General features: G+C 42.5%; 1 protein-coding gene across 1 annotated transcript in view; it reads right to left on the minus strand.

The window, feature by feature from the left end:
- Positions 1-892: 892 nt before the first annotated feature.
- PTCHD1 (patched domain containing 1) overlaps positions 893-26,524 on the minus strand; it is a 206,360-nt gene continuing 180,728 nt past the window's right edge. The window contains exon 3 of the mRNA XM_040421820.1: positions 893-2,547. Within this exon, the coding sequence (XP_040277754.1) occupies positions 893-2,547 (1,655 nt within the window). The remainder of the gene's footprint in view (positions 2,548-26,524) is intronic.

The raw sequence follows: 26,524 nt of genomic DNA on the forward strand, positions 1-26,524 counted from the left end.
AGTTGTTGAGATATCTGCCCCATTGCAACGGTGTGAATTATGGAGCACAAGTGGTAATGTGGCTCTGGCAATCCAGTTTTGTCAATGTAGTAAAACCCTTGATAAAAATACTTCTACTGAAAAATATACAAAGAAAAGAGCAAATGTCTTTGTGTACATTGTTAGATATCCATAATTTTACAGATTTATCATATTTAGCCATTCCAGATTACACATGAATGTGCTGTACAGTGAGTGATACTTTTTATCTTGTGTGTGTTAATGAATGAATACAGCGTCAAATATTTTGTGCTATATAAAATATACACCAGCTTAAAAAAGAAAGCGTTGACAACAAAGCTTCAAGAATTTATCTTGAACTTTAAAATCTGAGATAAGTTCACAAAATGTTGGAAATTTTATCGATACAAGTAACTCTGTCTTAACAATTGACCTTTGTAGGCGTTTGGACTCAGCAACAGTAACAGCCTTACAAGCAGCATATAAATAGCATTTCCTGCTTAAACAACTAAGTGGTGCAAACTCAGACTTCATATTCTTTTCTCCTGTGTTCTCTCTTAACTTTGGAATATTAAAAGGTCTTCAAATGGTATTCAAGCCTGTTTGTGTATATATATATATATATATATATATATATATATATATATATATAGGATTGAAGAGAAAACCAAAATCTACAGTATTATCTGGATATAGACTACCATCTTGAAACCAATGCATATATCATTTGTATATTTTTTTTTACTGAGGCTAAAAGTAAGTTTCTAGAACATCCATCAATAGGATTGTATTGGATATATGTTTTAATATTTCCTCCCCTTATAGATCAAAAGTTCAATTAAAACATTTTCTTGGTAAGACCTAGGGTGAAAAAACATACAAAGAAACTATATCAGACAGTTGTAATTTGGTCAACCACTCTGGTACTGTCTAGGTCCACCATTTCAACACATTCTATCTCTTCACGATGTTCTTGCATTTTCTTTTCTTTCCTTTTCTTCTTTGAAGGTGGTACAAAAGTAAGCAGAACTGGTAAAATGGCAAAGCAATGAAAAAATGTGACGAACGCTATTAAAAACAAGCACCTGAACAGTGTACGGGTCAAATTTGAAGGCACAGCTGCAAGAGGGATCAGACTAACAGTGTAACAGAGGTAGCTCTGTAAAATGGCTACCCCATGTACTTCCAATGAATTTTTCACCCATTTAGTTCTTGAAAATTCCTTTCCCAAAATAAAAGTAGATATCAGTGGTGCACAGTTGTCTATGGTGTAATTAATCCCATAGATAAGACAAAGTACAGATATGCAGTCCAGTTCTACTTTCCATAAAGTCATGAATCCAATAACTCCAAACTCGACAGAGACCACAGTTAGCGTAATCCAGACATTGATGATAGAGCTTGCAACAAGAAATGCAGAGAAAAAAAGCAGGAACAAAGCACTTATGCAGGAGTTCTGCAATGGAGCTCCCACTGAAGAAGCATACCTATCCATGTAGACAAAGGATGGATTGAAGACAATGAATTTTACTTTGGAGGTTAGAGAAAGTTTCCTTAATGTTTCAAGGAGATCATAAAGTTCTTCCCTGTTTGTTTCCATGGTCTTGGCAATCAAGAACATCCTAGAGGCCACCACGTCAACTGCATTGTTATAATTTTTGGGTATGATAATGTCTTCAGAAAAATGTGCATATCTCGGATTTTTTATAAAGGAATACCGAAGTATATCTGTGAAGTTCTTTTTGGGTAATCCAGTAGACATGTTAAGCTTTCTTAGATAACTCAAGTAGCTCTCAAACCAAGATATTCTCACAAAACCTTTTGTGTACTCAAGAACATCTTCCTGAACACTTGTATTCCAGTATTCAATAGACTCATAAATGTAAAAGCCTATAACTGGACTATAGTTGCTGAAATACTTTTGCTGAATGCTTGTGTAAGTTATGGTTCTTGTCTCGGTTGCTACAATGTTACTAAGATCAGACCCTTCATTGACCTGCAGGTAGCCCATTAAGGCAAAGGAAATATAAACAAGATAAAAGAGAACTACAAAAGGTTTTACATAAGTATTTGTTATCCAGTCACAGTAATAGCGTCTGAGGAAGCAAACTAGAAGATGACTTTCATAAGAATTTGTTTCTTCGGAGTCCGCTGTGTCTTCACTAAATTTTGCAGTCATAAGAAACCTGTACCACAACGACTTGACCTGTAGGATTTCAGGCTTTGGCACCTTTCTGCAGAAAATACTATGCTGGTAATTGTTTTCAATGTACCCAGTAAACACAAGGCTAGAGCCATAGAATGATAGTACATAGAGGTAGTTGAAGAGGATTGCTATGCATGAATTGCGACAAAATATCCTTGCAGCTTCAATGTTTGTGAAGGGACTGGCGCCAATCCCAAAGGTGACTAAATACATAGCAGTGGTGAGTGAGAAGGAAATCATGGTGTCTGCATACACAACAGCCGTCCTCTCTTTTACGTGTTGATCTTCTCTGGTTTTCCTCCAAGAAGACAACATTTCAAATGTCCCGTATAATCCATGACCTAGAAATAAGAAAGAACACCACAGAGTTAAAATGTATCCTTTTATTAAGATATGATTATTCAGAGTACATCACTCCTTAAAGGGGTTTTCTGAGACTTAAATACAGAAGATACTGTAGGTCATTAGTATATGATCGGTGGGGGTCCGACACTAAGGATTCCTGACAATCAGATGTTCGAGAGGGCAGCAGAGCTTTCCCTAGGTCAAGTGATGACATGTTCATCGGTCACATGGCCAAGGTGCAGTTCAGCTCCTAGAAGTAAATGAGGCTGAGCTGCGATACCAAGCACAGCCACTATACAATGTACGGCGCTGTGCTTGGTGAGCACAGAGAAGACCACAGTGCTCATAGAAGCTCGGGTGCCTTCTCAAACAGCTAAACGGTGGATGTCCTGGGTGTTGGACCTCCACTGATCAGATACTAATGACCTATCTAGAGGATAGTATTTAAATCTCGGAAAGCCCTATTAAAGATATTTATTGCAACAGCCAAAAGGCAGATATCTAGAAAAACATATATTTCATTTATACTATTTCATTTTCTGTGAAGAATTTCCCCTGCTTACTTAAAGAGGTTTTCTGTTTTCACAAAAAAAGTTAATAAAACCAGCATTCAAGCTTGCTGCATTATATAAGTCAGATAATAAAGTCCTGAGTGCCTTTTTACTCCTCAAGTGTAATTGCAATCTGTGACCCACACTTTTTGTTTACATCCTGGCGCAAGCCTCACATGGAGTGTCTGTAGCCTTAGGTCTCTACCACTTCTTCCCTTACCAGCTCAAACGACACCGATCCAATCCTGCTTGAAGCCTCTCTGGAAAAACTATGCCCTAGGACACAATATCTTTGCTGACATCATATCTACAGGGCAGGGTCCAGGAGAATAAGCAGAACATCAATCTTTGAGGCAAGGTCATTGATGATGTTGTGTTGACAGGGGAGAGTCTTAGGCTACATTCACATATGTGTTTTTGCTGGATCTGGCAGGGGATCAGCAAAAATGCATCTGGTAAATAATTTGCATCCGTTCAGAATGGATCTGGTTGTATTATCTCCAATTTAATGAACAAGATAGATCCGGCACTAAAACCTTTGTAAGTCAATGGGCGCCGGATAATTTTTTTCCGTGTCCAAAAAAAAACCGGATCAGGCACCATTGACTTACATTGTGTTTCATGCAGGATCCATCTTGATCAGTATCTCATGTTGCACACAAGAACGATGCTTGCAGCGCTTTTGTGTCCGGCATGGGAATGCAACAAAACGGAACGGAATGCATTCTGATTAGTTTTGTCCCCATAGACAACGAATGGGGACAAAGCTGATTTGGTTTTGTCCCAATTCATGATGTGAAAGTAGCCTTACAAGCTTTGCTATGCCCCAGATGTTGATGTGATATCATCGGGATAGGGAAATGACACAATGGGAAATCATGTGACTTCAATTGAGTGAAGGAAAATGGGGCATTACAGATAAACAATCACTATTAGTTAGGCCTCATGCACACGACCGTTGTTTTGGTCCGCATCCGAGCCGCAGTTTTGGCGGCTCGGATGCGGACCCATTCACTTCAATGGGGCCGCAAATGATGCGGACAGCACTCTGTGTGCTGTCCGCATCCGTGGCTCCGTTCCGCGGCCCCGCTAAAAAAATATAACATGTCCTATTCTTGTCCGCGCTTTGCAGATAAGAATAGGCATTTATATTGCCGGCGCCCGTTCCGTTCCGCAAATTCAGAAGGTAACACGGGCGGCTTCCGTTTTTTGCGGATCCGCGGTGCATGAGGCCTAAGTGATAACTTATTGTTTCCTGTCAAGTGATTTAGAAAATTTGCAAAACTGGAACACCTCCTAAATTCCTACATGAAATGTTTATGAATTCTATCTATTTATCTAACAAAAGAAAATAGCAGCACTATTTGGAAACACTAATTAAGTGGGTACAAATCCTCAGGATAATGCCATCAACTATTAATATATAAAGAAGAAAAACAGGTAGAATAACAAAACTAAAGATCAAGACATGGAAAGACATACAATTAGCACTGGCATATAAATGAATTAATTATTATTTCATCAATTAGAATTTAATGGCCTCTGAAATTCGCCACTGAGCATGGCAGTGGATTACTTGTTTACTTTCGAGGGGGATTTTAGCAGCATTTATGTGATCAATGTCTGCATTTCATACATCAGAAGAGGCAGATGTTCTACTGTAGATTATGCTTCTAAATATTTTTTTCTACATTGCAAAACTTATAATTTGTGCAAAAAATGCAGAATAGTGCAGGTTAATGGAAAGTTAGGGAGAAATCTGTAGCAGGACACTATTTAATTTGCACATAAATATTTTAGTGATGAATTCATTACAATGGTTAACTCAACAGCAAAATTCACAAGAAATCTGTCAGAGTGAAAACCTGCACCAAAATCCTCAGTTTGTGAGCGTACCATAAATGTTTGACATTTTAAGAAATAGCAATAAAATCCAAAGACTAGATTTAGAACAGTAATCTGACCTTGTAGAAAAGAACACACATTTTGTATTCATTCCATTCATTTCTCCTCACGACATTACTGAATTGTCAGCAATTATGAAATATGGTCAATTATGTAGACTACATTGTTCAAGGGCAAATGCTGTAATGGGCTGTGTATCTCAGCATGCATTTGGGGCACTATGAGTTGCTTATCCTTGACCTAACTGGAAATATTAAGAGCTGGCACATAAACTAAGATATAGCACCACATAGGATTTCATATTCTGTGTGCCAACTGGAAAACTAATAATGAAAGGCGTGAATCCAAATGACTATGTGTGTCTGCTGAAATCTGTAGCAAAAACAGAATGAGGAAAGAAGAACAGACATTGAAAATAAAATGTTAAAAATTGCATGAGCAATAAATGTATGTAATAGAAAACAGAATGAAGAACAAGTAACTTTGTAATATAAACTATGGGGGAGATTTATCAAACTGGTGTAAAGTAGAACTTGCTTACTTGCCCATAGCAACCAGATTCCACCTTTTATTTTTCACAGATCCTTTGGAAAATGAAAGGTCGAATCTGAATGGTTGCTATGGGCAACTAAGCCAGTTCTAATTTACACCAGTTTGATAAATCTCCCCCTATGTTTCTACTGTGTAGCAAAATAGCACTAGTAAAAACTGCAGGTCATCCCACAGAAAACACATAATACATGATATGGATTTTAGAATATGGCTACACAAGAAAAAAACGGATTATTTGTATTACAAAAAGTTATGTTATGATGCAAAAGTATTAAAACATAAAAAACTAAATTGCCACCAAGAGAATTGCTATTACTTGGCCATCTTTTGACCCCCCCCAAAAAAAAAAAAATAGAATGTCAAATGTCACTAAGATCAGCATAAAATAGTGACAAACATGCAGAAAGCAGTGGTGTGTGTCTTAGCTGCTCAAGTAAAGTTGATGCCAATAATTTTAATGCTGGCATCACATGCTGGTAAAGAGTCATGTTAAAGAAGAGTCCAGCTCTATCTTTCCCAGTCCAACCCAACGATTAGAGATGAGCGAATCGAAGCTGACAAAGTGGAATTAGATCCGTATTTCAGGAAACATTTTATTCACACCAAATCCAAATTTTCTCACGCTCCATGGTAACGAATCAAATTTTTTCCTAAAATGGCTGCTGCACGTGTGAGGACATGGAGCAAGGAACTTTGGGAAGGCAGGATTACCTATAATGCCATGCATGCAGCCAATCAGCAGCCAGCCAGCCCTGTGATGTCACAACCCTATCAATAGCCTCAGCCATCTTGGATTCTGCCATTCTCCAGTGTACTTAGTGTAGGGAGAGACATCAGCAGGCGCTAGGGACAGTGTTAGAAACAACTTCATTGTGCTAAAAAAAACGATTTACAAGTGCAGGGAAAGATTATTTAAGGTGTAGGGAAAGGATTCGTGTTGATCGAGCACCAAGGTGCGCGGGTGCTCTAGCCAAACACATCGGGATGCTCGGGTGCTCTACTGCACTCCAATACACCCTTTGTTACACATAAAGGAGGGCATCTTACACAGTCTTGAAAAATTATGATTGATGGCCTGCTGGTGACCCTTAAAAACATTTGGAGCAAGGGCCTGCTGATCTGACCATCTAAAAAATTATGGGCGAGGGCCTGCTGCCGCTTTGGTGACACTAGATAACCTGGGGCCAATCGCACGTCCCAGTTATGGTGACGATCCATTCGGATTTCTGCGCTATCAACTTTTGATGTTATTTTCAGCGCAAACCATGGTGACTATGGGTAACGGGAGAATCATGGTTCAATTCTGGAGAGGGAGCCTCAGAAACAGCTGCGGCTACCACATCCAAGCAAGGCATCTTGTGCGCAAATCACCTATTAGGTATAATAAGGTGAGGGCCTGCAGGTGAGCTGACCCTGTAAAAGATTTTAGGTGTGGGCCTGCAGGTGAGATGACCCTGTAAAATATTTTAGATGCGGGCCTGCTGGTTAGCTGACCCTGTATAAGATTGTAGGTGAAGGTCTGCTGGTGAGCTGACCCTGTAAAAAATTATATGCGAGGGTGAGCTGACCCTGTAAAAGATTTTAGATGCGGACCTGCTGGTGAGCTGACCCTATAAAAGGTTGTAGGTGAAGGCCTGCTGGTGAGCTGACCCTCTAAAACATTATATGCGAGGGCCTGCTGGTGAGCTGACCCTGTAAAACATTATATGCGAGGGCCTGCTGGTGAGCTGACCATCTAAGAAATTAATTGCGAGGGCCTGCTGGTGAGCTGACCCTTTAAAACATATGCAAGGGCCTGCTGGTGAGCTGACCCTGTAAAACATTATATGTGAGGGCCTGCTGGTGAGCGAAGGGCATATATGCGAGGGCATTATATGCGACGAATATGCATGTGTTGATATTATGGAAGAGGAGAAGGAGGATGAGAAAAGGAAGATTCAACCATATACCCTTGTTTGTGGTGGAAGGGGTGCATGGGAATACAGTGTATTCAGTACATTATAAACAACACATTTAAAATGCCTTTATGTTCATCAGCTTTCCTCTGGTGGAGTCGAGAAGTCATGGTCAATCCAGGCTTTGTTCAACCTATCAGCATTTTCAGTTGACAGGCGGATACGCTTATCTGTTATAATGCCACCAGCAGCACTAAATACTCGCTCAGACAAAACGCTGGCGGCAGGGCAGGCCAGTTCGTGCCACGTGTCCAGCTTGGACACCCAGTAGTTGTAAGGCACTGAGGGATAATTGAGGACGATGACACGGTCTGCTGTGTACTCCTTCACCATCTTCCAAAATGTTTCCCTCCTTTTGGCACTAGGCCGCGCATCAGGGTGAGGGTGCTGGCGGGGTGTCATGAAACTGTCCCAGGCTTTGGAGAGTGTTGCCCTGTCTCTGTTGGAACTGCTGTGTGTTCCCCTTGTCTCCCCTCTTCGGTTGGCCAAGGAACTACGGACTCTGCTGCCAGCGTTGTCAGATGGAAATTTTTGGAGCAATTTGGAGCAACCGTATCCTTCTCCTCCTCCTCTTCATCGTCCAATTCGCGCTGAGAAGATGAACTGAGAGTGGTTTGTCTATCACCCTGTGTAATGTATTCCCCCATTTCCTCCTCTTTCACATGCAAAGCGTCGTCCTTAATTGTGAGCAGCGAGTAGACACAGAAGTGAGATGATTACGCTGATAATAGCGTTATCGCCGCTCACCATCTGTATGGATTCCTCAAAGTTTCTTAAAACCTCACAGAGTTCAGACATTCATGCCCGCTCCTCGCTTGTGAATAGCGGAAGCTGACTGGGAAGTCGACGATACCATGTTGCAGCTGGAATTCCACTACTGCCCTCTGCTGCTCACAAAGCCTGGCCAACAAGTCGAGCGTGGAGATCCAGTGCGTGCTCATATCGCACAACAGTCGGTGAGCTGGAAATTGCAAGCGCTGCTGCAGCGTTGCCAGACCGGCAGCGGCTGTAGATGACTTTCGGAAATGGATACACATGCGGCGCACCTTCACCAGTAGCTCAGGCAAAATGGGGTAGGTTTTGAGAAAATGCTGAACCACTAAGTTGAACACGTGGGCTAGGCATGGTATGTGTCTGAGCTTGCTGAGCTCCAAAGCCGCCACCAAGTTACGGCCATTATCAGGCACAACCATGCTGCAGCGGTGTGCTGTTTGTCATCTAAGCAAATTAGTTTCAGCACAGCCTGTTGCCGCTTCCCCACTGCAGTGCTACACTGCTTCCAGCTACCGACTGATGACTGACTGGTGCTGAACATGGATAATTCAGAGGTGGAAGTGGAGGAGGAAGCGGAGGGGGAAAAGTGGGGTTTGGAGCCACTAACATAGGTGCTGGCGGAAACCCTGATCGACGTAGGGCCCGCAATCCTTGGCATCGGTAGCACCTCTGCCATCCAAGGGTATGACTCACTCCCGGCCTCCACAACATTCACCCAGCATGCCGTCAGGGAAATGTAGCGTCCCTGGCCGAATGCACTTGTCCATGTGTCCGTGGTTAAGTGGACCATCCCAGTAACTGCGTTGGTCAGGGCACATGTGAAGTTACGGGAAACATGCTGGTGTAAGGTGGGTACGGCACACCTTGAAAAATACTCGCGGCTGGGGACTGCGTAACGAGGGACGGCCGCCGACATCAAGGTCCAGGTGCAGAGCGGGAGGCATCCGGGCCTGCGCCTTCGACAGGGGATTGGCCAGCACGTAACACAGGGGAAGAGGAGGCAGTTGTGTGACCCGCAGACACAGATTGTGGACCCAGGCATTCGTCCCACTTATTACGGTGCTTGGATGCTATGTGGCGGATCATGCTGGTGGTGGTGAGATTGCTAGTGTTCACACCCCGGCTCATTTTTGTATCGCACAGGTTGCAAACTACTATTCTTTTGTCGTCCACACTTTCCTCAAAAAAGCGCCATACTGCGGAACATCTACCCCTTGGCAAGGTAGATTTCCGCAAGGGGGTGCTCCGTGGAACAGTTGCAGGCCTGTTTGGTGTGGCCCGCCTTCTCCCTTTTGCCACCCCACTGCCTCTTCCAGCCTGTTGCGGTGCTGCAGATCCCTCCCCCTCTGTACTCCTGTCCTTGCTCCGCTTTCCACCTTTCCAGGTTGGGTCAGTGACCTCATCATTCACCACCTTCTCTTCCACTTCCTCACTCTGATCATCCTCCTGATTTGTTGACCTAACCACAACCTTAATGATTGACAACTGTGTGTCATCCTCTTAATCAACCTCTTGAGACAGTAATTGCGGTTGACTCATTGGCAACTTTGTCTCATCATCATCCACCTCATTAAACACTAATTGCAGTTTCCCACCGTCATGTTCTTGTGACTGTGGATGCTCAAGAGGTTGGGAATCAGGGCACAAGATCTCATGTCCCTCTTCAAGCGTGCTTGACGAGAGGGCCAAATCAAGTAATGGTGATAAAAAGAGGTCCTCGGAATATCCCAGTGTGGGATCACTTGTTTGGCCAGACTGTACATGGTGGGAGGAAGAAGGATAAGGGTGCGTATTGTGTTGACCAGACTCCTGGCTACTGAGACTGGACTTGGTGGAAGACAGGGTGGTGCTTAACCGACTGGAAGAATTATCTTCTGCAATCCAACCAACCACTTGCTCGCACTGGGCTGACTTTGCGAGTGTCTGCACAAAAAGTACACTGGATGTCACTGATATTTTAGGAATGTGCACACTTTAAACAGGAGACGTGGTGCGGATAATTTAACTGTCCACAGTTGACCGTCTATGGAAAAAGTACACTGGATGTCACTGATATTTTAGGGATGTACACACTTTAAACAGGAGAAGTGGCGCGGATAATTTAACTGTCCACACCGGACACCGTCTACTGAAAAAGTACACTGGATGTCACTGATATTTTAGGGATGCGCACACTTTAAACAGGAGATGTGGTGGGGATAATTTAACTGTCCGCGGCAGCCTATTACACGATATTTAGCACAGGATGCGCAAAAAATATATATTGCTGCTGTCACACACAATAGTCCTTAAAGGACTTTTTGGTCTCTGAAAAGTTTTTGGTATAAAAATCTTCCTATTACACTCCCTACACTGTCTGTCCCTTTCTATGCACAGCTCTCCCTAACACTGAGCAATTTAGCGCAGGTTGCGCTACAAACATAAATTGCTGCTGTCACACACAATAGTCCTTACAAGGACTTTTGAGTCTCTGAAACATTTTTGTACAAAACGAATATTCAATTACACTCCCTACACTCTCTGTCCCTTCCTATGCTCAGCTCTCCCTGACTACGAATGAGTCGAACATGCGTCATCGGGTGCTATATAGCACCCGATGATGCGTTCCGGCCAGCCAATCACTGTAATGCCAGTAGCCAACATGGCTACTGGCATTACAGTGAGGGCAGTACTTACCTGCATGTTTATTGGCTGCGTAGCAGCCAAGAAACGTGCGGGGAGGAAACTCGAGCATGTTCGATCAACACTAAGAAAGGATAGGGAGGAATCATTCCACAGTATTTATATTTTTATTTTTATTCTCTATTTTCATTTTTATTTTTACTCCAAGGAATATTTTATTGAGTTACACTTTGGACTATTGATTTTATTCATCTCTTAATTAGCACTATCTATATTATTCCTATAAATAAATTAGATCAGATTCTACCCATATATGAGTGTGCCTGCTTATCTCTTTACATGTTATAAAGCATTTTGTTGCATGTATAAGTTGAAAAAGAACAATATATTTGCCGTTCAGCGATGTAGTTATATGTTCTAAAGTCTTTTGTGGCGTGTATAAGTGGAAAAATAAAAATATATTTGCTGTTCAGCGGTGCATTTATATGTTATAAAGCCCTTTTTGTCATGTAACAGTAGCAAAAAAAATATATATTTGCCATTCAGCGGTGCAGTTATATGTTCTAAACCTTTTGTGGCATGTATTAGTGGCAAAAGTAAAATATATTTGCTGTTCAGCTGTTCAATTATATGTTCTAAAGCCTTTTGTGGCGTGTATTAGTGGCAAAAGAAAAATATATTTGCCATTCAGCGGTGCAGTTATATGTTCTAAGGCGTTTTGTGGCGTGTATAAGTAGAAAAATTTAAATATAATTGCCATTCAGTGGTCAAGTTATACGTTCTGAATAGAGTTGAGCGGACACCTGGATTTTCGGGTTCGATGGGTTCGGCCGAACTTCGGAAAAAAGTTCGAGTTTGGGACCCGAACTTGACTCGAACTTGACCCCAAACCCGAACCCCATTGAAGTCAATGGGGACCCGAACTTTTGAGCACTAAAATGGCTGTAAAAATGTCATGGAAAGGGCTAGAGGGCTGCAAATGTCATCAAAATGTGGTTACGAGCATGGCAAGTGCTCTGCAAACAAATGTGCATAGGGAAATGACTTAAAATAACATAAAATACATAAAAATTAAAAATAATAATCTTGCTCTAGGAGGACCAGGTCCATATGGAGTAGGAGGTTGAGGAGGCGGTGGATGTGGCGGTGTAGGTGGAAGTGGCGGTGGAGGAGGAGGAGGTAGCCTACACTGGTTTTTGGTTTTAAATGTTTTTGTATTTTTTAAATTAGGGTACACCCCAAAACATCGGGAAATATAACCTGTGATAACTCCCTCCAGTCATGCTAAACACACGTTCAGACAATACACTAGCTGCAGGGCAGGCCAGCACCTCCAAGGGGTAAAGGGCAAGCTCAGGCCATGTGCCCTATTTGGAGACCCAGAAGTTGCAGGGGCTGACCCCTGTCAGTCAGTTCGTGTAGGAGTGTGCACACTTACTGCCCCACCATGTTGCACGTCCCCGTGATGTTCACGATCCATTTTGATATCTGCTCTATGAATTTTCGATGTTCTTTTATGCGCCTACCATGGTGATCACGGGTGGCGGGGAATCAGGGTTCCAGACCAGAGAGGGAGCGTGAGAAAGAGAGACCACATCCAAGGGGGGATTCATTTTTTCAAATTTAAAGTTATAGAGTTGATATATGGGAGAAATTATTAAAGCGTAAAAGTGTGAAAACTTTTCAAAGTTTAAGCATTGAATGAAAGGATGTGGCGCGCATTAATTACTGAATAATATATTACATTTTATTCCCTGTCACCTATGCATAGCAGGTGTTTATTTACGTCTAAAATTGTAAAATGTCAACCCAAGAATGTAACAGAAAAATTATTGAAATTTATTAAGCTGTCAACTAGGTAAAGGAGGGGTATATTACACCCAAAAATTGGTGAATTTCACCCAAAAATGTAACTGACAAATTATAATTTTTTAAAACCTGTCTACTAGGTATATCAGTGGTACATTACACCCAAAAATTTGTGAATTTCACCGGAAAATGTAACTGACAAATTATTTTTTTTAACGGTCTACTAGGTATAGGAGTGGGACATCACCCCCAAATTTTTTTGAATTTCACCAGAATATATAACTGGCAATTTTTTTTGTTTTGTTTAACCTGTCTACTAGGTATAGCAGTGGTACTATACACCCAAAAATTGGTGAATTTCACCTGAAAATGTAAATGACAAAGTAGTGAAATAATATAAAATAAAATACGTACAAATAAAATAGAAAAATTTTGATTTATGAGGTGGAGTTCCATATGGAGTAGGAGTTTGAAGAGGCGGTGGACGTAGCGGTGTAGGTGGAAGCGGCGGAGGAGGACGAGGTAGCCAACAAAGGTTTTGGTTTAAATTTTATTTTTTTAAATTAGGGTACACTCCAAAAGAGTGTGAAATATCCAAAATACAAACATGAGCAATTGCGCTGCAGTATAACAATGGCTGTATTTCAAATGGCTGTATTTCAAATGCCTGAATCAAACCCCTGTATGTAGAGAGTGTATCTCAAAGGGCCTGAACCAGTGTAGGCCTTAATTAAAGATTTATTTGTACAAAATGGCTGTATTTCAAATGGCTGTATTTCAAATGCTTGAATCAAACCCCTGTATGTAGAGAGTGTATCTCACAGGGCCTGAACCAGTGTAGGATTGAATTCAATATTGTTGCACCAAATGGAGGTATTTCAAATGCCTGAATCAAACCCCAGTATGTAGAGTGTGTATCTCTCAGGGCCTGAACCAGTGTAGGCCTGAATTAAAGATTTATTTGTACAAAATGGCTGTATTTCAAATGGCTGTATTTCAAATGCTTGAATCAAACCCCTGTATGTAGAGGGTGTATCTCACAGGGCCTGGACCAGTGTAGGCCTGAATTAAAGATTTCTTTGCAAAAAATGGCTGTATTTCAAATGGCTGTATTTCAAATGCCTGAATCAAACCACTGTATGTAGAGGGTGTATCTTACACGGCCTGAACCAGTGTAGGCCTGAATTCAATATTGTTGCACCAAATGGCAGTATTTCAAATGCCTGAAAAAAACCTCTGTATGTAGAGTGTGTATCTCAAAGGGCCTGAACCAGTGTAGGCCAAAATTAAAGATTTCTTTGCACAAAATGGCTGTATTTCAAATGGCTGAATTTCAAATGCCTGAATCAAACCCCTGTATGTAGAGGGTGTATCTCACAGGGCCTGAACCAGTGTAGGCCTGAATTAACCTCTTCAGGACACATGACGTACCGGTACGGCATGTTGTCCTGGTACTTAAGGACACAAGACGTACCGGTATGTCATGTATAGTTCCGATCACCGCCGCCCAGCGGGCGGTGATCGGAACCCGGTGCCTGCTGAAATCATTGAGCAGGCACCTTGGCTAAATGCGCCGGGGGGTCCTGTGACCCCCCCATGTCAGCGATCGCAGAAAACCGCAGGTCAATTCAGACCTGCGGTTTTCTGCGTTTCCAGGTTATTCGGGTCTCTGAGGACCCGATAACCCGGAACAGGATGGTGATCGGTGGTGTGATTTTACCCCACCAATCACCATCCTGCGATCCTGATAGGTGACGGTGACATCACCTCTCAGGATCGCCTCTGATTGGTAGGTGGGTGGGGCGGCGGGAGATTCAAATCATAGCAGCGCTCCTCTCCTCCTCCTTTTGTGTCCGGAGCCCGAGGAGAAAGGAGCGCTGCCTACACGTGTGGATCTGAGCCAGCATCACCCCATCTGTGCCCCAGAACCCATCCTTTCCCCCCAGGACCCGATCTGTGCCCCAGCACCCCCATCTGATCAGCAGGTAATTAGGGAAAGTCTAGGGAAAGGGTGGGCTAGGCAGGGAAAATAAAGGGAAAGTTAGTGTGAAAAAAAGTTTTATTGCATCACCCTAAGTAGGGTGTCTGGGGTCCACAGCACAGCTGTGTGACCCTAGACCCCCCAGGGGTGATGCTGCTTGCCCCCCCCCCCCAACTTTTTTGGGGCGCAGGCATTTTTTTTTTTGTGCGTACGCTGACTGTGGCCGGCACTCTTAGCGTCCGGCCACTGTTAGTGCATTGCACACCCCACCGCTGATCAACTTCGGACGGTTGATCAGCAGTTCTGATTTTATTTTTTACTTTTTTTCACACTTTTTCCCCTTTTTTTAGTTAGTCTTTTTTTTTTGTCTGTTAGGCTTAGGGTGAGTAGGTGAACACCCGTGCCCCACACACACGCACACCAAATAAAGATTTACACGCACGCACATACACACGCAGACACACACTCCCCTATGGCCCGCCGGATGTTCTCAGCCGAGGAGGCATACGCCCAGCTTGCCTCTGAGTCTGAGAGTCCCAGTGAGGACGAGGATGATCCCACTTTCCTGTTGTCATCCGCGTCCTCCTCATCATCTAGCAATGATGATGAGCCCTCAAGGCGGCGGAGACGCCGCCAGGCTGGGCAAGGGGACCGCCATGTTAGGGACCCTGTGGCCCACCCTAGTACGAGCAGCTCTGGGGCTTGTACTAGTTTTCCGGCCTATCAGTTAAATCCACCGGAGCCCCCTGCCGGTGAACTTGTCTGGTGTCCCCCAGAGCGATTTGAGCCTGTGATATCTGATTTTGTAGGCCAACCAGGAATCCAGATTTCCACAGTGGGCTTCACTGAATATGACTTTTTTAGTCATTTTTTCAGTGACCAACTGGTAAATCTAATGGTGGAGCAGACGAACCTGTACGCCCAACAGTTCGTTGCTCAACACCCAGGCTCCTTTTTGGCTAGGCCTGGTAGTTGGATGCCGGTCAGTGCAGCCGAGATGAGGACATTTTGGGGCCTCGTGCTGCATATGGGCCTAGTCAAGAAACCTAGTGTCAGGCATTACTGGAGTGGGGACGTCCTCTACCAGACCTCACTTTACAGTACGGCCATGACACGCTCCCAGTTTGAGGCCATTCGGAAATGCCTGCATTATTCAGATAATGCAGCATGTCCCCCCTGAGGTGATCCTGCCTATGACCGTCTGTATAAGATACGGCCGGTCATCGATCACTTTGGGGCCAAATTTGTACAGGCCTATGTACCTGGAAGGGAGGTCGCAGTTGATGAGTCTCTCAGTGCGTTCAAGGGGAGACTCATTTTCCGCCAGTATGTTCCCTCAAAGCAGGCGAGGTATGGCGTGAAGCTGTACAAACTTTGTGAGAGTACCTCAGGGTACACTTACAAGTTTTGTGTGTTCGAGGGGCGAGATTCCTGTATTCAACCCCCAGAATGTCCCCCCACTCTGGGTGTTAGCGGGAAACTTGTGTGGGACCTTATGCACCCACTGCTAGATAAGGGTTACCACCTTTACGTGGATAACTTTTATACTAGTATCCCCTTGTTCCAGTCCCTCGCCGCCAGATCCACATCCGCTTGTGGGATCGTGCGGAAAAATCCACACGGCCTCCCTGCCCACCCCCTCCAGGTACCTATCCCCAAGGGTGAGACCCGTGCCCTTACCACTGGAAACCTGTTGCTGGTCAGATATAAGGACAAGAGGGATGTCCTTGTACTGTCCACAATTCATGGTAACGGCATCACCCCTGTCCCTGTGCGAGGTACCGCGGCAACATTCCTCAAGCCCGATTGTATCGTCGACTACAATCGGTATATGGGAGGAGTTGATCTCTCTGATCAACTCCTCAAGCCATATAATACCATGCGCAAAACCTGGGCATGGTACAAAAAAGTTGCGGTCTACTTGGTGCAGGTTGCCATGTACAACTCTTTTGTGCTGTCAACACAGGGACATTCCTTCAGTTCTATGAGGCAGTCCTCAAGGCCCTGATCTTTTCGGACCGGGAAAGAGCAGGCCGGAGTACCTCGGGAACTGGAGGTGCCCGGATCGTCCCTAGCCAACACTTTCCAGGTGTGGTGTCCCATACTGGAAAGAAGGGACGAACCCAAAAAAGGTGCAGAGTGTGTCACAGGAGGGGAATACGAAAGGACACAACTACTCAATATGACACATGCCCCGATCATCTGGGCCTCTGCATTATTGGTTGCTTCAGGGAGTACCACACTTCCATGGAGTACTAAATTTATATCCCAATGTTGCCACTGACAATCGGATAAAAAAACTATGGTTCTCAGACTTGAGACACCCAAAAAATTTGTAAAAACTAAAATAATAAAAAAAAAAGTATACAAATTAGGTATCTCCGTGTCGGTAATAATTTCCTCTATAAAAATACCCCATGACCTAGATTAACACGGTCGAAAAAAAAAAAAAAAAAGGTGCAAAAAAAGATTTTTTTTGTCACCTTACATAACAAGAAGTTTAATAGCAAGCGATCAAAAAGTCATATAGCCCCCCAAATAGTGCCAATAAAACTGTCCTCTTATCCCGCAAAAAATGAGCCCCTACATAAGATAATCGGCTAAGAAACACAAAAAAGAATTACTCTTAGACTTTAGAGATACAAAAAAAATAATTTTTGTATCAAAAAGGATAATATAGTCTAAAACCTAAATAATTGTAAAAAACGTAGAATTATTAGGTATCGCCGCGTCCGTAACAGCTATTTTTGGCACTTTTCCATTTCAATCCGTTTTTTCCAGTAACAAAGCAAGGGTTAACAACCAAACAAAACTTAATAGTTATTACCCTGATACTGCAGTTTACAGAAACGCCACATTTGTGGTCGTAAACTGCTGTATCACTAAAAGGCAAGGCGCAAAAGGAAAGGACCGACATGGTTTCTGGAAGGCCGATTTTGATGGCCTTTTTTATTGACACCATGTCCCTTTTGAAGCCCCCCTGATGCACGCCTATAGTAAAATCTCCCTAAAAATGACCGCATCTAAGAAACTTCACCCCTCAAGATATTCAAAACTGATTTTACAAACTTTATTAACCCTTTAGGTGTTCCTCAACAGTTAATGGCAAATGAGATGAAATTTCAGAATTTCAATTTTTGGTAACCTTGCCTCACAAAAATGTAATATAGAGCAACCAAAAATCATATGTACCCTAAAAATAGTCCCAAGAAAACCGCCACCTTATCCCGTAGTTTCTACTCCAGGGGTGCATCAGGGGGGTTGAAACAGAACACGGTGTAAATAAACCGGTCCATAAATATCAGCCCTCCAAAAACCACACGACACTCCTTTCCCTCTACGTCCCGCCGTGTGGCCGTACAGTAGTGTACGACCACATATGGGGTGTTTCTGTAAACGGCAGAGTCAAAGCAATAAAGATACAGTCTTGTTTGGCTGTTAACCCTTGCTTTGTTAGTGAAAAAAATGGGTTAAAATTGAAAATTTGGCAAAAAAAATAAATTCTCAAATTTCATACCCATTTGCCAATAACTCTTGTGCAACACCTAAAGGGTTAAAGATGTTTGTAAAATCAGTTTTGAATACCTTGAGGGGTGTAGTTTCTTCGATGGGGTCACTTTTATGGAGTTTCTACTCTAGGGGTGCTTCAGGGGGCTTCAAATGGGACATGGTGTAAATAATCCAGTCCAGCAAAATCTGCCTTCCAAAAACCTTATGGCGCACCTTTCCCTCTATGCCCTACTGTGTGGCCGTACAGTAGTGTACGACCAAATATGGGGTGTTTCTGTAAACTGCAGAGTCAGGGCAATAAAGATACAGTCTTGTTTGACTGTTATGCCTTGCTTTGTTAGTGGAAAAAATGGGTTGAAATGGAAAATTTGCCCAAAAATTTAAATTCAGAAATGTTATCTCCATTTGCCATTAACTCTTGTGGAACACCTTAAGTGTTAACGACGTTTGTAAAATCAGTTTTGAATACCTTGAGGGGAGTAGTTTCTAGAATGGTGTCATTTTTGGGTGGTTTCTATTATGTAAGCCTCGCAAAGTGACTTCAGACCTGAACTGGTCCCTAAAAATTGGGTTTTTGCAAATTTCTGGAAAATGTTAAGATTTGCTTCTAAACTTCTAAGCCTTGTAACATCCCCAAAAAATTAAATATAATTCCCAAAATGATCCAAACATGAAGTTGACATATGAAGAATGTAAAGTAATAACTATTTTTGGAGGTATTACTATGTATTATAGAAGTATAGAAATTGAAACTTGGAAATTTGCAATTTTTTTACAAATTTTTGCAAAATTTTGTATTTTTTTTATTAAAAATGTTTTTTTTTTACTTCATTTTACCAGTATCATGAAGTAGAATATGTGACGAAAAAACAATCTCAGAATGGTTATCACCACTTAAAGTGACACTGGTCAGATTTGCAAAAAATCGCCTGGTCCTTAAGGTGAAATAAGGCTGTGTCCCAAAGGGGTTAAAGATTTCTTTGCACAAAATGGCTGTATTTCAAATGGCTGTATTTCAAATGCCTGAATCAAATCCCTGTATGTAGAGGGTGTATCTCACAGGGCCTGAACCAGTGTAGGCCTAAATTAAATATTTCTTTGCCCAAAATGGCTGTATTTCAAATGGCTGTATTTCAAATTCCTGAATCAAACCGCTGTATGTAGAGGGTGTATCTCACAGGGCCTGAACCAGTGTAGGCCTAAATTAAATATTTCTTTGCACAAAATGGCTGTATTTCAAATGGCTGTATTTCAATTGCCTGAATCCAACCCATGTATGTAGAGGGTGTATCTCACACGGCCTGAACCAGTGTATGCCTGAATTCAATATTGGTGCACCAAATGGTGGTATTTCAAATGCCTGAATCAAACCCCTGTATGTAGAGCGAGTATCTCACAGGGCATGAACCAGTGTAGGCCTAAATTAAATATTTCTTTGCACAAAATGGCTGTATTTCAAATGGGTGTATTTCAAATGCCTGAATCAAACACCTGTATGGAGAGGATGTATCTCACACGGCCTGAACCAGTGTAGGCCTGAATTCAATATTGGTGCACCAAATGGCGGTATTTAAATTCTCAGAATGTAACCCAAATGTATTAAGGGTGTATCTCACAATGACATCTGCATCAAAGGCTGCCAACTAAATTTTTTGTGCCCAAACGAGTGTTTGTTTAGCAACTGAATTTGACAGCAGTATATAAGCCTGTCATTTCACACGTGCTGATGCTGCAAGACCTGAAAATAGTGTTTTTTGTCAAAAAAGTGTGTTTTTCAAAGCCCATAAAATGATGGGTGTATTTCTAGCTTAAATTACCACTGACTAATCAAGATGTTGTAGATTGCCAAAAAAGTGTTTTTTTTGGTAAAAGAATATGAAAGCTGTATATATTAAACTTGAATTTAACACTTGCAGATCTGGAAAATACTGTTTTTTGAAAAACAAAAAGTGTGTATTTCAAAGCCCAGAAAATAATGGGTGTATTTCTAGCTTAAATTGCACACTGACTAATCAAGATGTTATAGATTGCCAAAAAGGTGTTTTTTTTGGTAACAGAATATGAAAGCTGTATATATTAAACTTGAATTTAAAACTTGCAGATCTGGAAAATACTTTTTTTTTTTAAAAGTGTGTTTTTCAAACCCCAGAAAATGATGGGTGTATTTCTAGCTTAAATTGCACACTGACTATGACTAATCAAGACGTTGTAGTTTGCCAATAAAATGGTGATTTGCAATGTCCCAAAAGCTCAGATGCAGTGCTGGTGCACTGAGCTTGCATAAAATGGTCGCCGCCGCCACCCACCTAACTAACAGAATTATAAAAGATTAGTTTTTTTGGTCAATCGGCTCAGGGCAGGGTAAAACGATTGTGCCCTGCACCCACACAAATATTTCTCTGTAGATCGCTGAGTTAGATTCTCTCCTATTCTCTCCCTGAAATCACAAGTCCAGCAGCATCCTCTCCGTACACTTGTAACGTGACGTGCAGCGCTACGTGACTCAAGCTTATATAGAGCCTGCGTCACATGCTACTCTGGCCAATCACAGCCATGCCATTAGTAAGCATGGCTGTGATGGATTCTAAGGTCAGACAGTCAACCGCTTGTTGATTGGCTGCTCTGCAGCCTCTCAAAAAGCATCAAGAAAGCGCCGAACACCGAAACCGAACTTTTACGGAAATGTTCGGGTTCGGGTCCGGGGTCCAAAAATCCTAAAGTTTGGTACGAACCCGAACTTTAAATTTCGGATTCGCTCAACCTTAATCGCAAATGGGGTGCTTCTGTACACTACAGAATCAGGGTAATAAATATTGAGTTTTGTTTGGCTGTTAACCATTGCTTTGTTACTGGAAAAAAAAAATGGATTAAAATGGAAAATCTGCCAAAAAAGTGAAATTCTGAAATTGAATTTACATTTTCCTTTAATTCTTGTGGAACACATAAAGGGTTAAGAAAGTTTGTAAAATCAGTTTTGAATACCTTGAGGGGTGTAGTTTCTAAAATGGGGCCATTTATGGGTGGTTTCTATTATGTAAGCCCCACAAAGTGACTTAATAACTGAACTGGTCCTTAAAAAAGTGGGTTTGGGAAATTTTCTGAGAATTTCACGATTTGCTTCTAAACTTCTAAGCCTTCTAATATCCCCAAAAAATAAAATCGCATTCACAAAATGATCCAAACATAAAGTAGACATATAGGAACTGTAAAGTAAAAACTATTTTATGAGGTATCACTATCTGTTTTAAAAGCAGAGAAATTGAAATATGGAAAGTTGCGAATTTTCATATTTTTTGGTAAATTTTGTATTTTTTAAATAAATAAAAATGAAATATATTAACTGAAATTTAAAACTATCATGAAGTACAATGTGTCACGAGAAAACAATCTCAGAAAGGCTTTGATAAGTACAAATGTTCTAAAGTTATTACCACATACAGTGACACATGTCAGATATCCATAAAACGACCTGGCCTTAAGGTGAAATATGGCAGGGTCCTGAAAGGGTTAATCTAAAAACCAGTACAATAATAAACAGCTACAATACCAATAGCCATTTAATGAAGAAGCTGGAGACTGTAGCTAAAAGTGAAAAGCTTTTACCTTAATCTTGTATGTAACCGTGCAGCTCAAAATGACAATTCATTATTAATTGCACTCTAAATAGTTATATTCAATTCCCAGCAGGGGAACTGCTACAGTTCTCTTCATAGCATTCTTCACTGTGCTCTTAATAAAAACAGCTTGACCTTTACTTGCACATATCTCACCATCTGCCAAGTCTTTGAGATAGGAGTTTCATCCTTTTCATTTATTACTATTTGCACATTATTTTTACTGCATAATGGCAATGAACAATATATGATAGACAATAAACCATTCCGAAATAATACAATTTCATTACAAATTATCATTGGATCTTAACATTTCCCAGGTAACACACTATGTATGGAGTTGCTCCTCCAATAATTACACAGGGAACTTACGAAAGCATATGAATTGTGGGGTTCACTTTATTAACTAGAAATTGCATTTTTATATTTTGCTGTCCACTCCTACTACTCTGTGAATATGTGCCCACATAGTGGTGACTAATGAATCTTAAAGAAGCTGTAAATTTACATGATGCATATTGGATTTCTTGCTAAAGAGGAACTAATTTTCACTTAAAATTATAAATCAAGTGATGGCTACTTTATTTGAATTTTCAACTTTTGCTTATAATTAGTGTTGGGCGCGAATATTCGAATAGCGAATATTAATCGTGAATATCAGCAATTCGAGAATTCTCGGATATTTAGAATATAGTGATATATATTCGTAATTTTGAATATATATATATCTCGGTACTTCATCAGTAACCTCCTTTCTTGCTTGTGGGCCAATGAGAAGGCTGCAATGTCTTTGTCTGAGCTTAGCAACATCCCTAGCAACCAATAGGAAAGTTGCCTACCCCTTACTATATAAGAACCTCCCCAGCAGCCCTTGTATGCAGTATTTTGCAGATCTGAGAGAGACAACGGTGTTATTGCTGTGCTCACTGCTTTACTGTGTCATTGCATTACAAAGTTAGTTAGTTAGTTAGCTTATATATACACTCACCTAAAGAATTATTAGGAACACCACACTAATATGGTGTTGGACCCCCTTTTGCCTTCAGAACTGCCTTAATTCTATGTGGCATTGATTCAACAAGGTGCTGATAGCATTCTTTAGAAATGTTGGCCCATATTGATAGGATAGCATCTTGCAGTTGATGGAGATTTGAGGGATGCACATCCAGGACACGAAGCTCCCGTTCCACCACATCCCAAAGATGCTCTATTGGGTTGAGATCTGGTGACTGTGGGGGCCATTTTAGTACAGTGAACTCATTGTCATGTTCAAGAAACCAATTTGAAATGATTTGAGCTTTGTGATATGGTGCATTATCCTGCTGGAAGTAGCCATCAGAGGATGGATACATGTTCTCATTCTGTTTAAACCAAATTCGGACTCTACCATTTGAATGTCTCAACAGAAATCGAGACTCATCAGACCAGGCAACATTTTTCCAGTCTTCAACAGTCCAATTTTGGTGAGCTTGTGCAAATTGTAGCCTCTTTTTCCTATTTGTAGTGGAGATGAGTGGTACCCGGTGGGGTCTTCTGCTGTTGTAGCTCATCCGCCTCAAGGTTGTGCGTGTTGTGGCTTCACAAATGCTTTGCTGCATACCTCGGTTGTAACGAGTGGTTATTTCAGTCAACGTTGCTCTTCTATCAGCTTGAATCAGTCGACCCATTCTCCTCTGACCTCTAACATCCACAAGGCATTTTCGCCCACAGGACTGCCGCATACTGGATGTTTTTCCCTTTTCACACCATTCTTTGTAAACCCTAGAAATGGTTGTGCGTGAAAATCCCAGTAACTGAGCAGATTGTGAAATACTCAGACCGGCCCGTCTGGCACCAACAACCATGCCACGCTCAAAATTGCTTAAATCACCTTTCTTTCCCATTCTGATATTCAGTTTGGAGTTCAGGAGATTGTCTTGACCAGGACCACCCCCCTAAATGCATTGAAGCAACTGCCATGTGATTGGTTGACTAGATAATTGCATTAATGAGAAATAGAACAGGTGTTCCTAATAATTCTTTAGGTGAGTGTATATATATAATACAGATAGCTAGTGGGAGATAGTCAGTGTAGGTTAGATAGTGATATAGTGTAGCTGATATATTCTGCTGTCCATGCATACATGCTACATACCGTATTTTTTGCCCCATAAGACGCACTTTTTCCTCCCCAAAAATGGGAGGAAAATGCCCCTGCGTCTTATGGGGCGAATGCTGGCAGTTTTACATCGCATCCAGCGATGTATGGAGCGGGGGCCGGGGGAGGGACTGGGAGGAGGAGCTGGGGGCCGGCAATAGCAGTGGGGCGGTGCGGTCACTGTACTATAGCCCCGCCCCACCGGTCCGGTATACTAATATAAAATGTATTATTGAATTAAAAGTTATTAAACATGCCCCCCTCACTCCTAATAGTACCGTATATGCAAATTTCTTCTGTATAATGCCGGCGGGCGGCAGCGTAACTCCCTGATGTCACGTGCCTGCGCCGCCTCCTTTATGAATGAAGCAGGCGGTGCAGACAAGTGACGTCACTGAGGGACGCGCCGGCCGCCCGGCCCGCCGGCCGCCCGGCCCGCCTGCCGGCATTATACAGAAGAGATTCGGATATACGGTACTATTAGGAGTGAGGGTGGCATGTTTAATAACTTTTAATTCAATAATACATTTTATATTTGTATACTGGGGGGGGGGGGGGCGGCGGCGGCGGCGGGGGGGGGAGGGGCGCACACGGAATCTGTGGATGGCACAGTTAAGGGGTGGGGGTCTGTGGATGGCACTGTTATGGGCTGGGGGGGCACTGTGGATGGCACTGTTATGGGGTGGGGGGTCTGTGGATGGCACATATATAACAGTGCCATCCACAGATCCCCCCCCTGTAACAGTGCCAGCCACAGATCCCCCCCTGTACAAGTGTCCGTCATCCACAGATCCCCCCATAAGTGTCCGTCATCCACAGATCCCCCCCATAAATGTCCGTCATCCACAGATCCCCCCATAAGTGTCCGTCATCCACAGATCCCCACATAAGTGTCCGTCATCCAGAGATCCCCCCATAAGTGTCCGTCATCCACAGATCCCCCCATAAGTGTCCGTCATCCACAGATCCCCCCATAAGTGTCCGTCATCCACAGATCCCCCGATAAGTGTCCGTCAGCCACAGATCCCCCCATAAGTATCTGTCATCCACAGATCCCCCCATAAGTGTCTGTCATCCACAGATCCCCCCCATAAGTGTCCGTCATCCACAGATCCCCCCCATAAGTGTCCGTCATCCACAGATCCCCCCATAAGTGTCCGTCATCCACAGATCCCCCCCATAAGTGTCCGTCATCCACAGATCCCCCCATAAGTGTCCGTCATCCACAGATCCCCCCATAAGTGTCCGTCATCCACAGATCCACCCCATAACAGTGTCCGTCATCCACAGATCCCCCCATAACAGTGTCCGTCATCCACAGATCCCCCCATAACAGTGTCCGTCATCCACAGACCACCATTAGTTCCAAACCCACCAAAAGCACACCTTTTGGTTAAAAAAATGTTTTTCTTATTTTCCTCCCCAAAAACCTAGGTGCGTCTTATGGACCGGTGCGTCTTATAGGGCGAAAAATAAGGTACATAGTGCTGTGATGTCACAAGTTCACAACAATATTTAGTGCACAAATCACTAATAAGTAGTCAGACCTGTTAAAATGTGAAGTTGCACGTATTGCGCCAAAATAATTGCATCATTAGTGCCGATTTCACAATCGCAAATATATTGGAGCACTCTGCATATAAAGCTATTGTAATGTTCTGCCGTGCCAACCATTTTCTCCAGTCTCAGGAAATGACCCACGTCTGTATTTCACACGCATTACGCGAATATTACATTGTCGATTTTTCGCGATCAAGAAAATAATCTCAAATTTGCAAATATATGACAAATATTCAACCAAATATTAGCGAAATATCGCAAATTCGAATATTGCCCCTGCCGCTCATGACCACTTTTAATTAGAGATGAGCGAATTTCTCAAAAATTCGATTCGGCCAGTTTGCCGAATTTCCCCCCAAAATTTTGTTCAATACGAATTTATTTGTGGTCAATCGCGTTAAAAAACGTCTATTTCCTGGCTGCAGAGAGCCTTTATAGTGGTGTAGAACACTGTGCCTTGCAGTAACATGCATAGGGAGTCTGCTGTGGTAGTGAAACAATACTGTGAGTCAGTATGACATGTAGATGACAGGCGTCGCTCTAAGGCTGGGTTCACACTTGAGCGTTTTACAGCGCGTTCAAACGCGCTGTAAAACGCTCAACACATGAAAACCAATGTTTCCCTATGGCCCTGGTTCTCACTTGAGCGTTTTACAGCGCTGAAAAACGCGCTGTAAAACGCCCTACGCTCAAACAAGTACTTGAGCTTCTTTGGGGCGTTTTGATGCGCGTTTGTGGCCATAGGACATTGCAGTCAATCACACAAACGCGCGTCAAACGCGCGTCAAACGCGCGTTTACTATTGCAAAAAACGCTCGTCAAAAACGCGCGTCAAAAACGCGCGTTAAACGCGCATATCAAAGACGCTCAGGTCTGAACCCAGCCTTAGAATCACTGCACACTTCACTTATTTGGGCAGTTACGGGGCCAAAACTGACCAAATAACTCAAGTGTGAACTCAGCCTTACAGGTCAATGTTAGCGTCAGGTATAAAGAACCGTGC

Source organism: Bufo bufo, chromosome 3 (assembly GCF_905171765.1).
Source record: "Bufo bufo chromosome 3, aBufBuf1.1, whole genome shotgun sequence".
Taxonomy (NCBI): domain Eukaryota; kingdom Metazoa; phylum Chordata; class Amphibia; order Anura; family Bufonidae; genus Bufo; species Bufo bufo.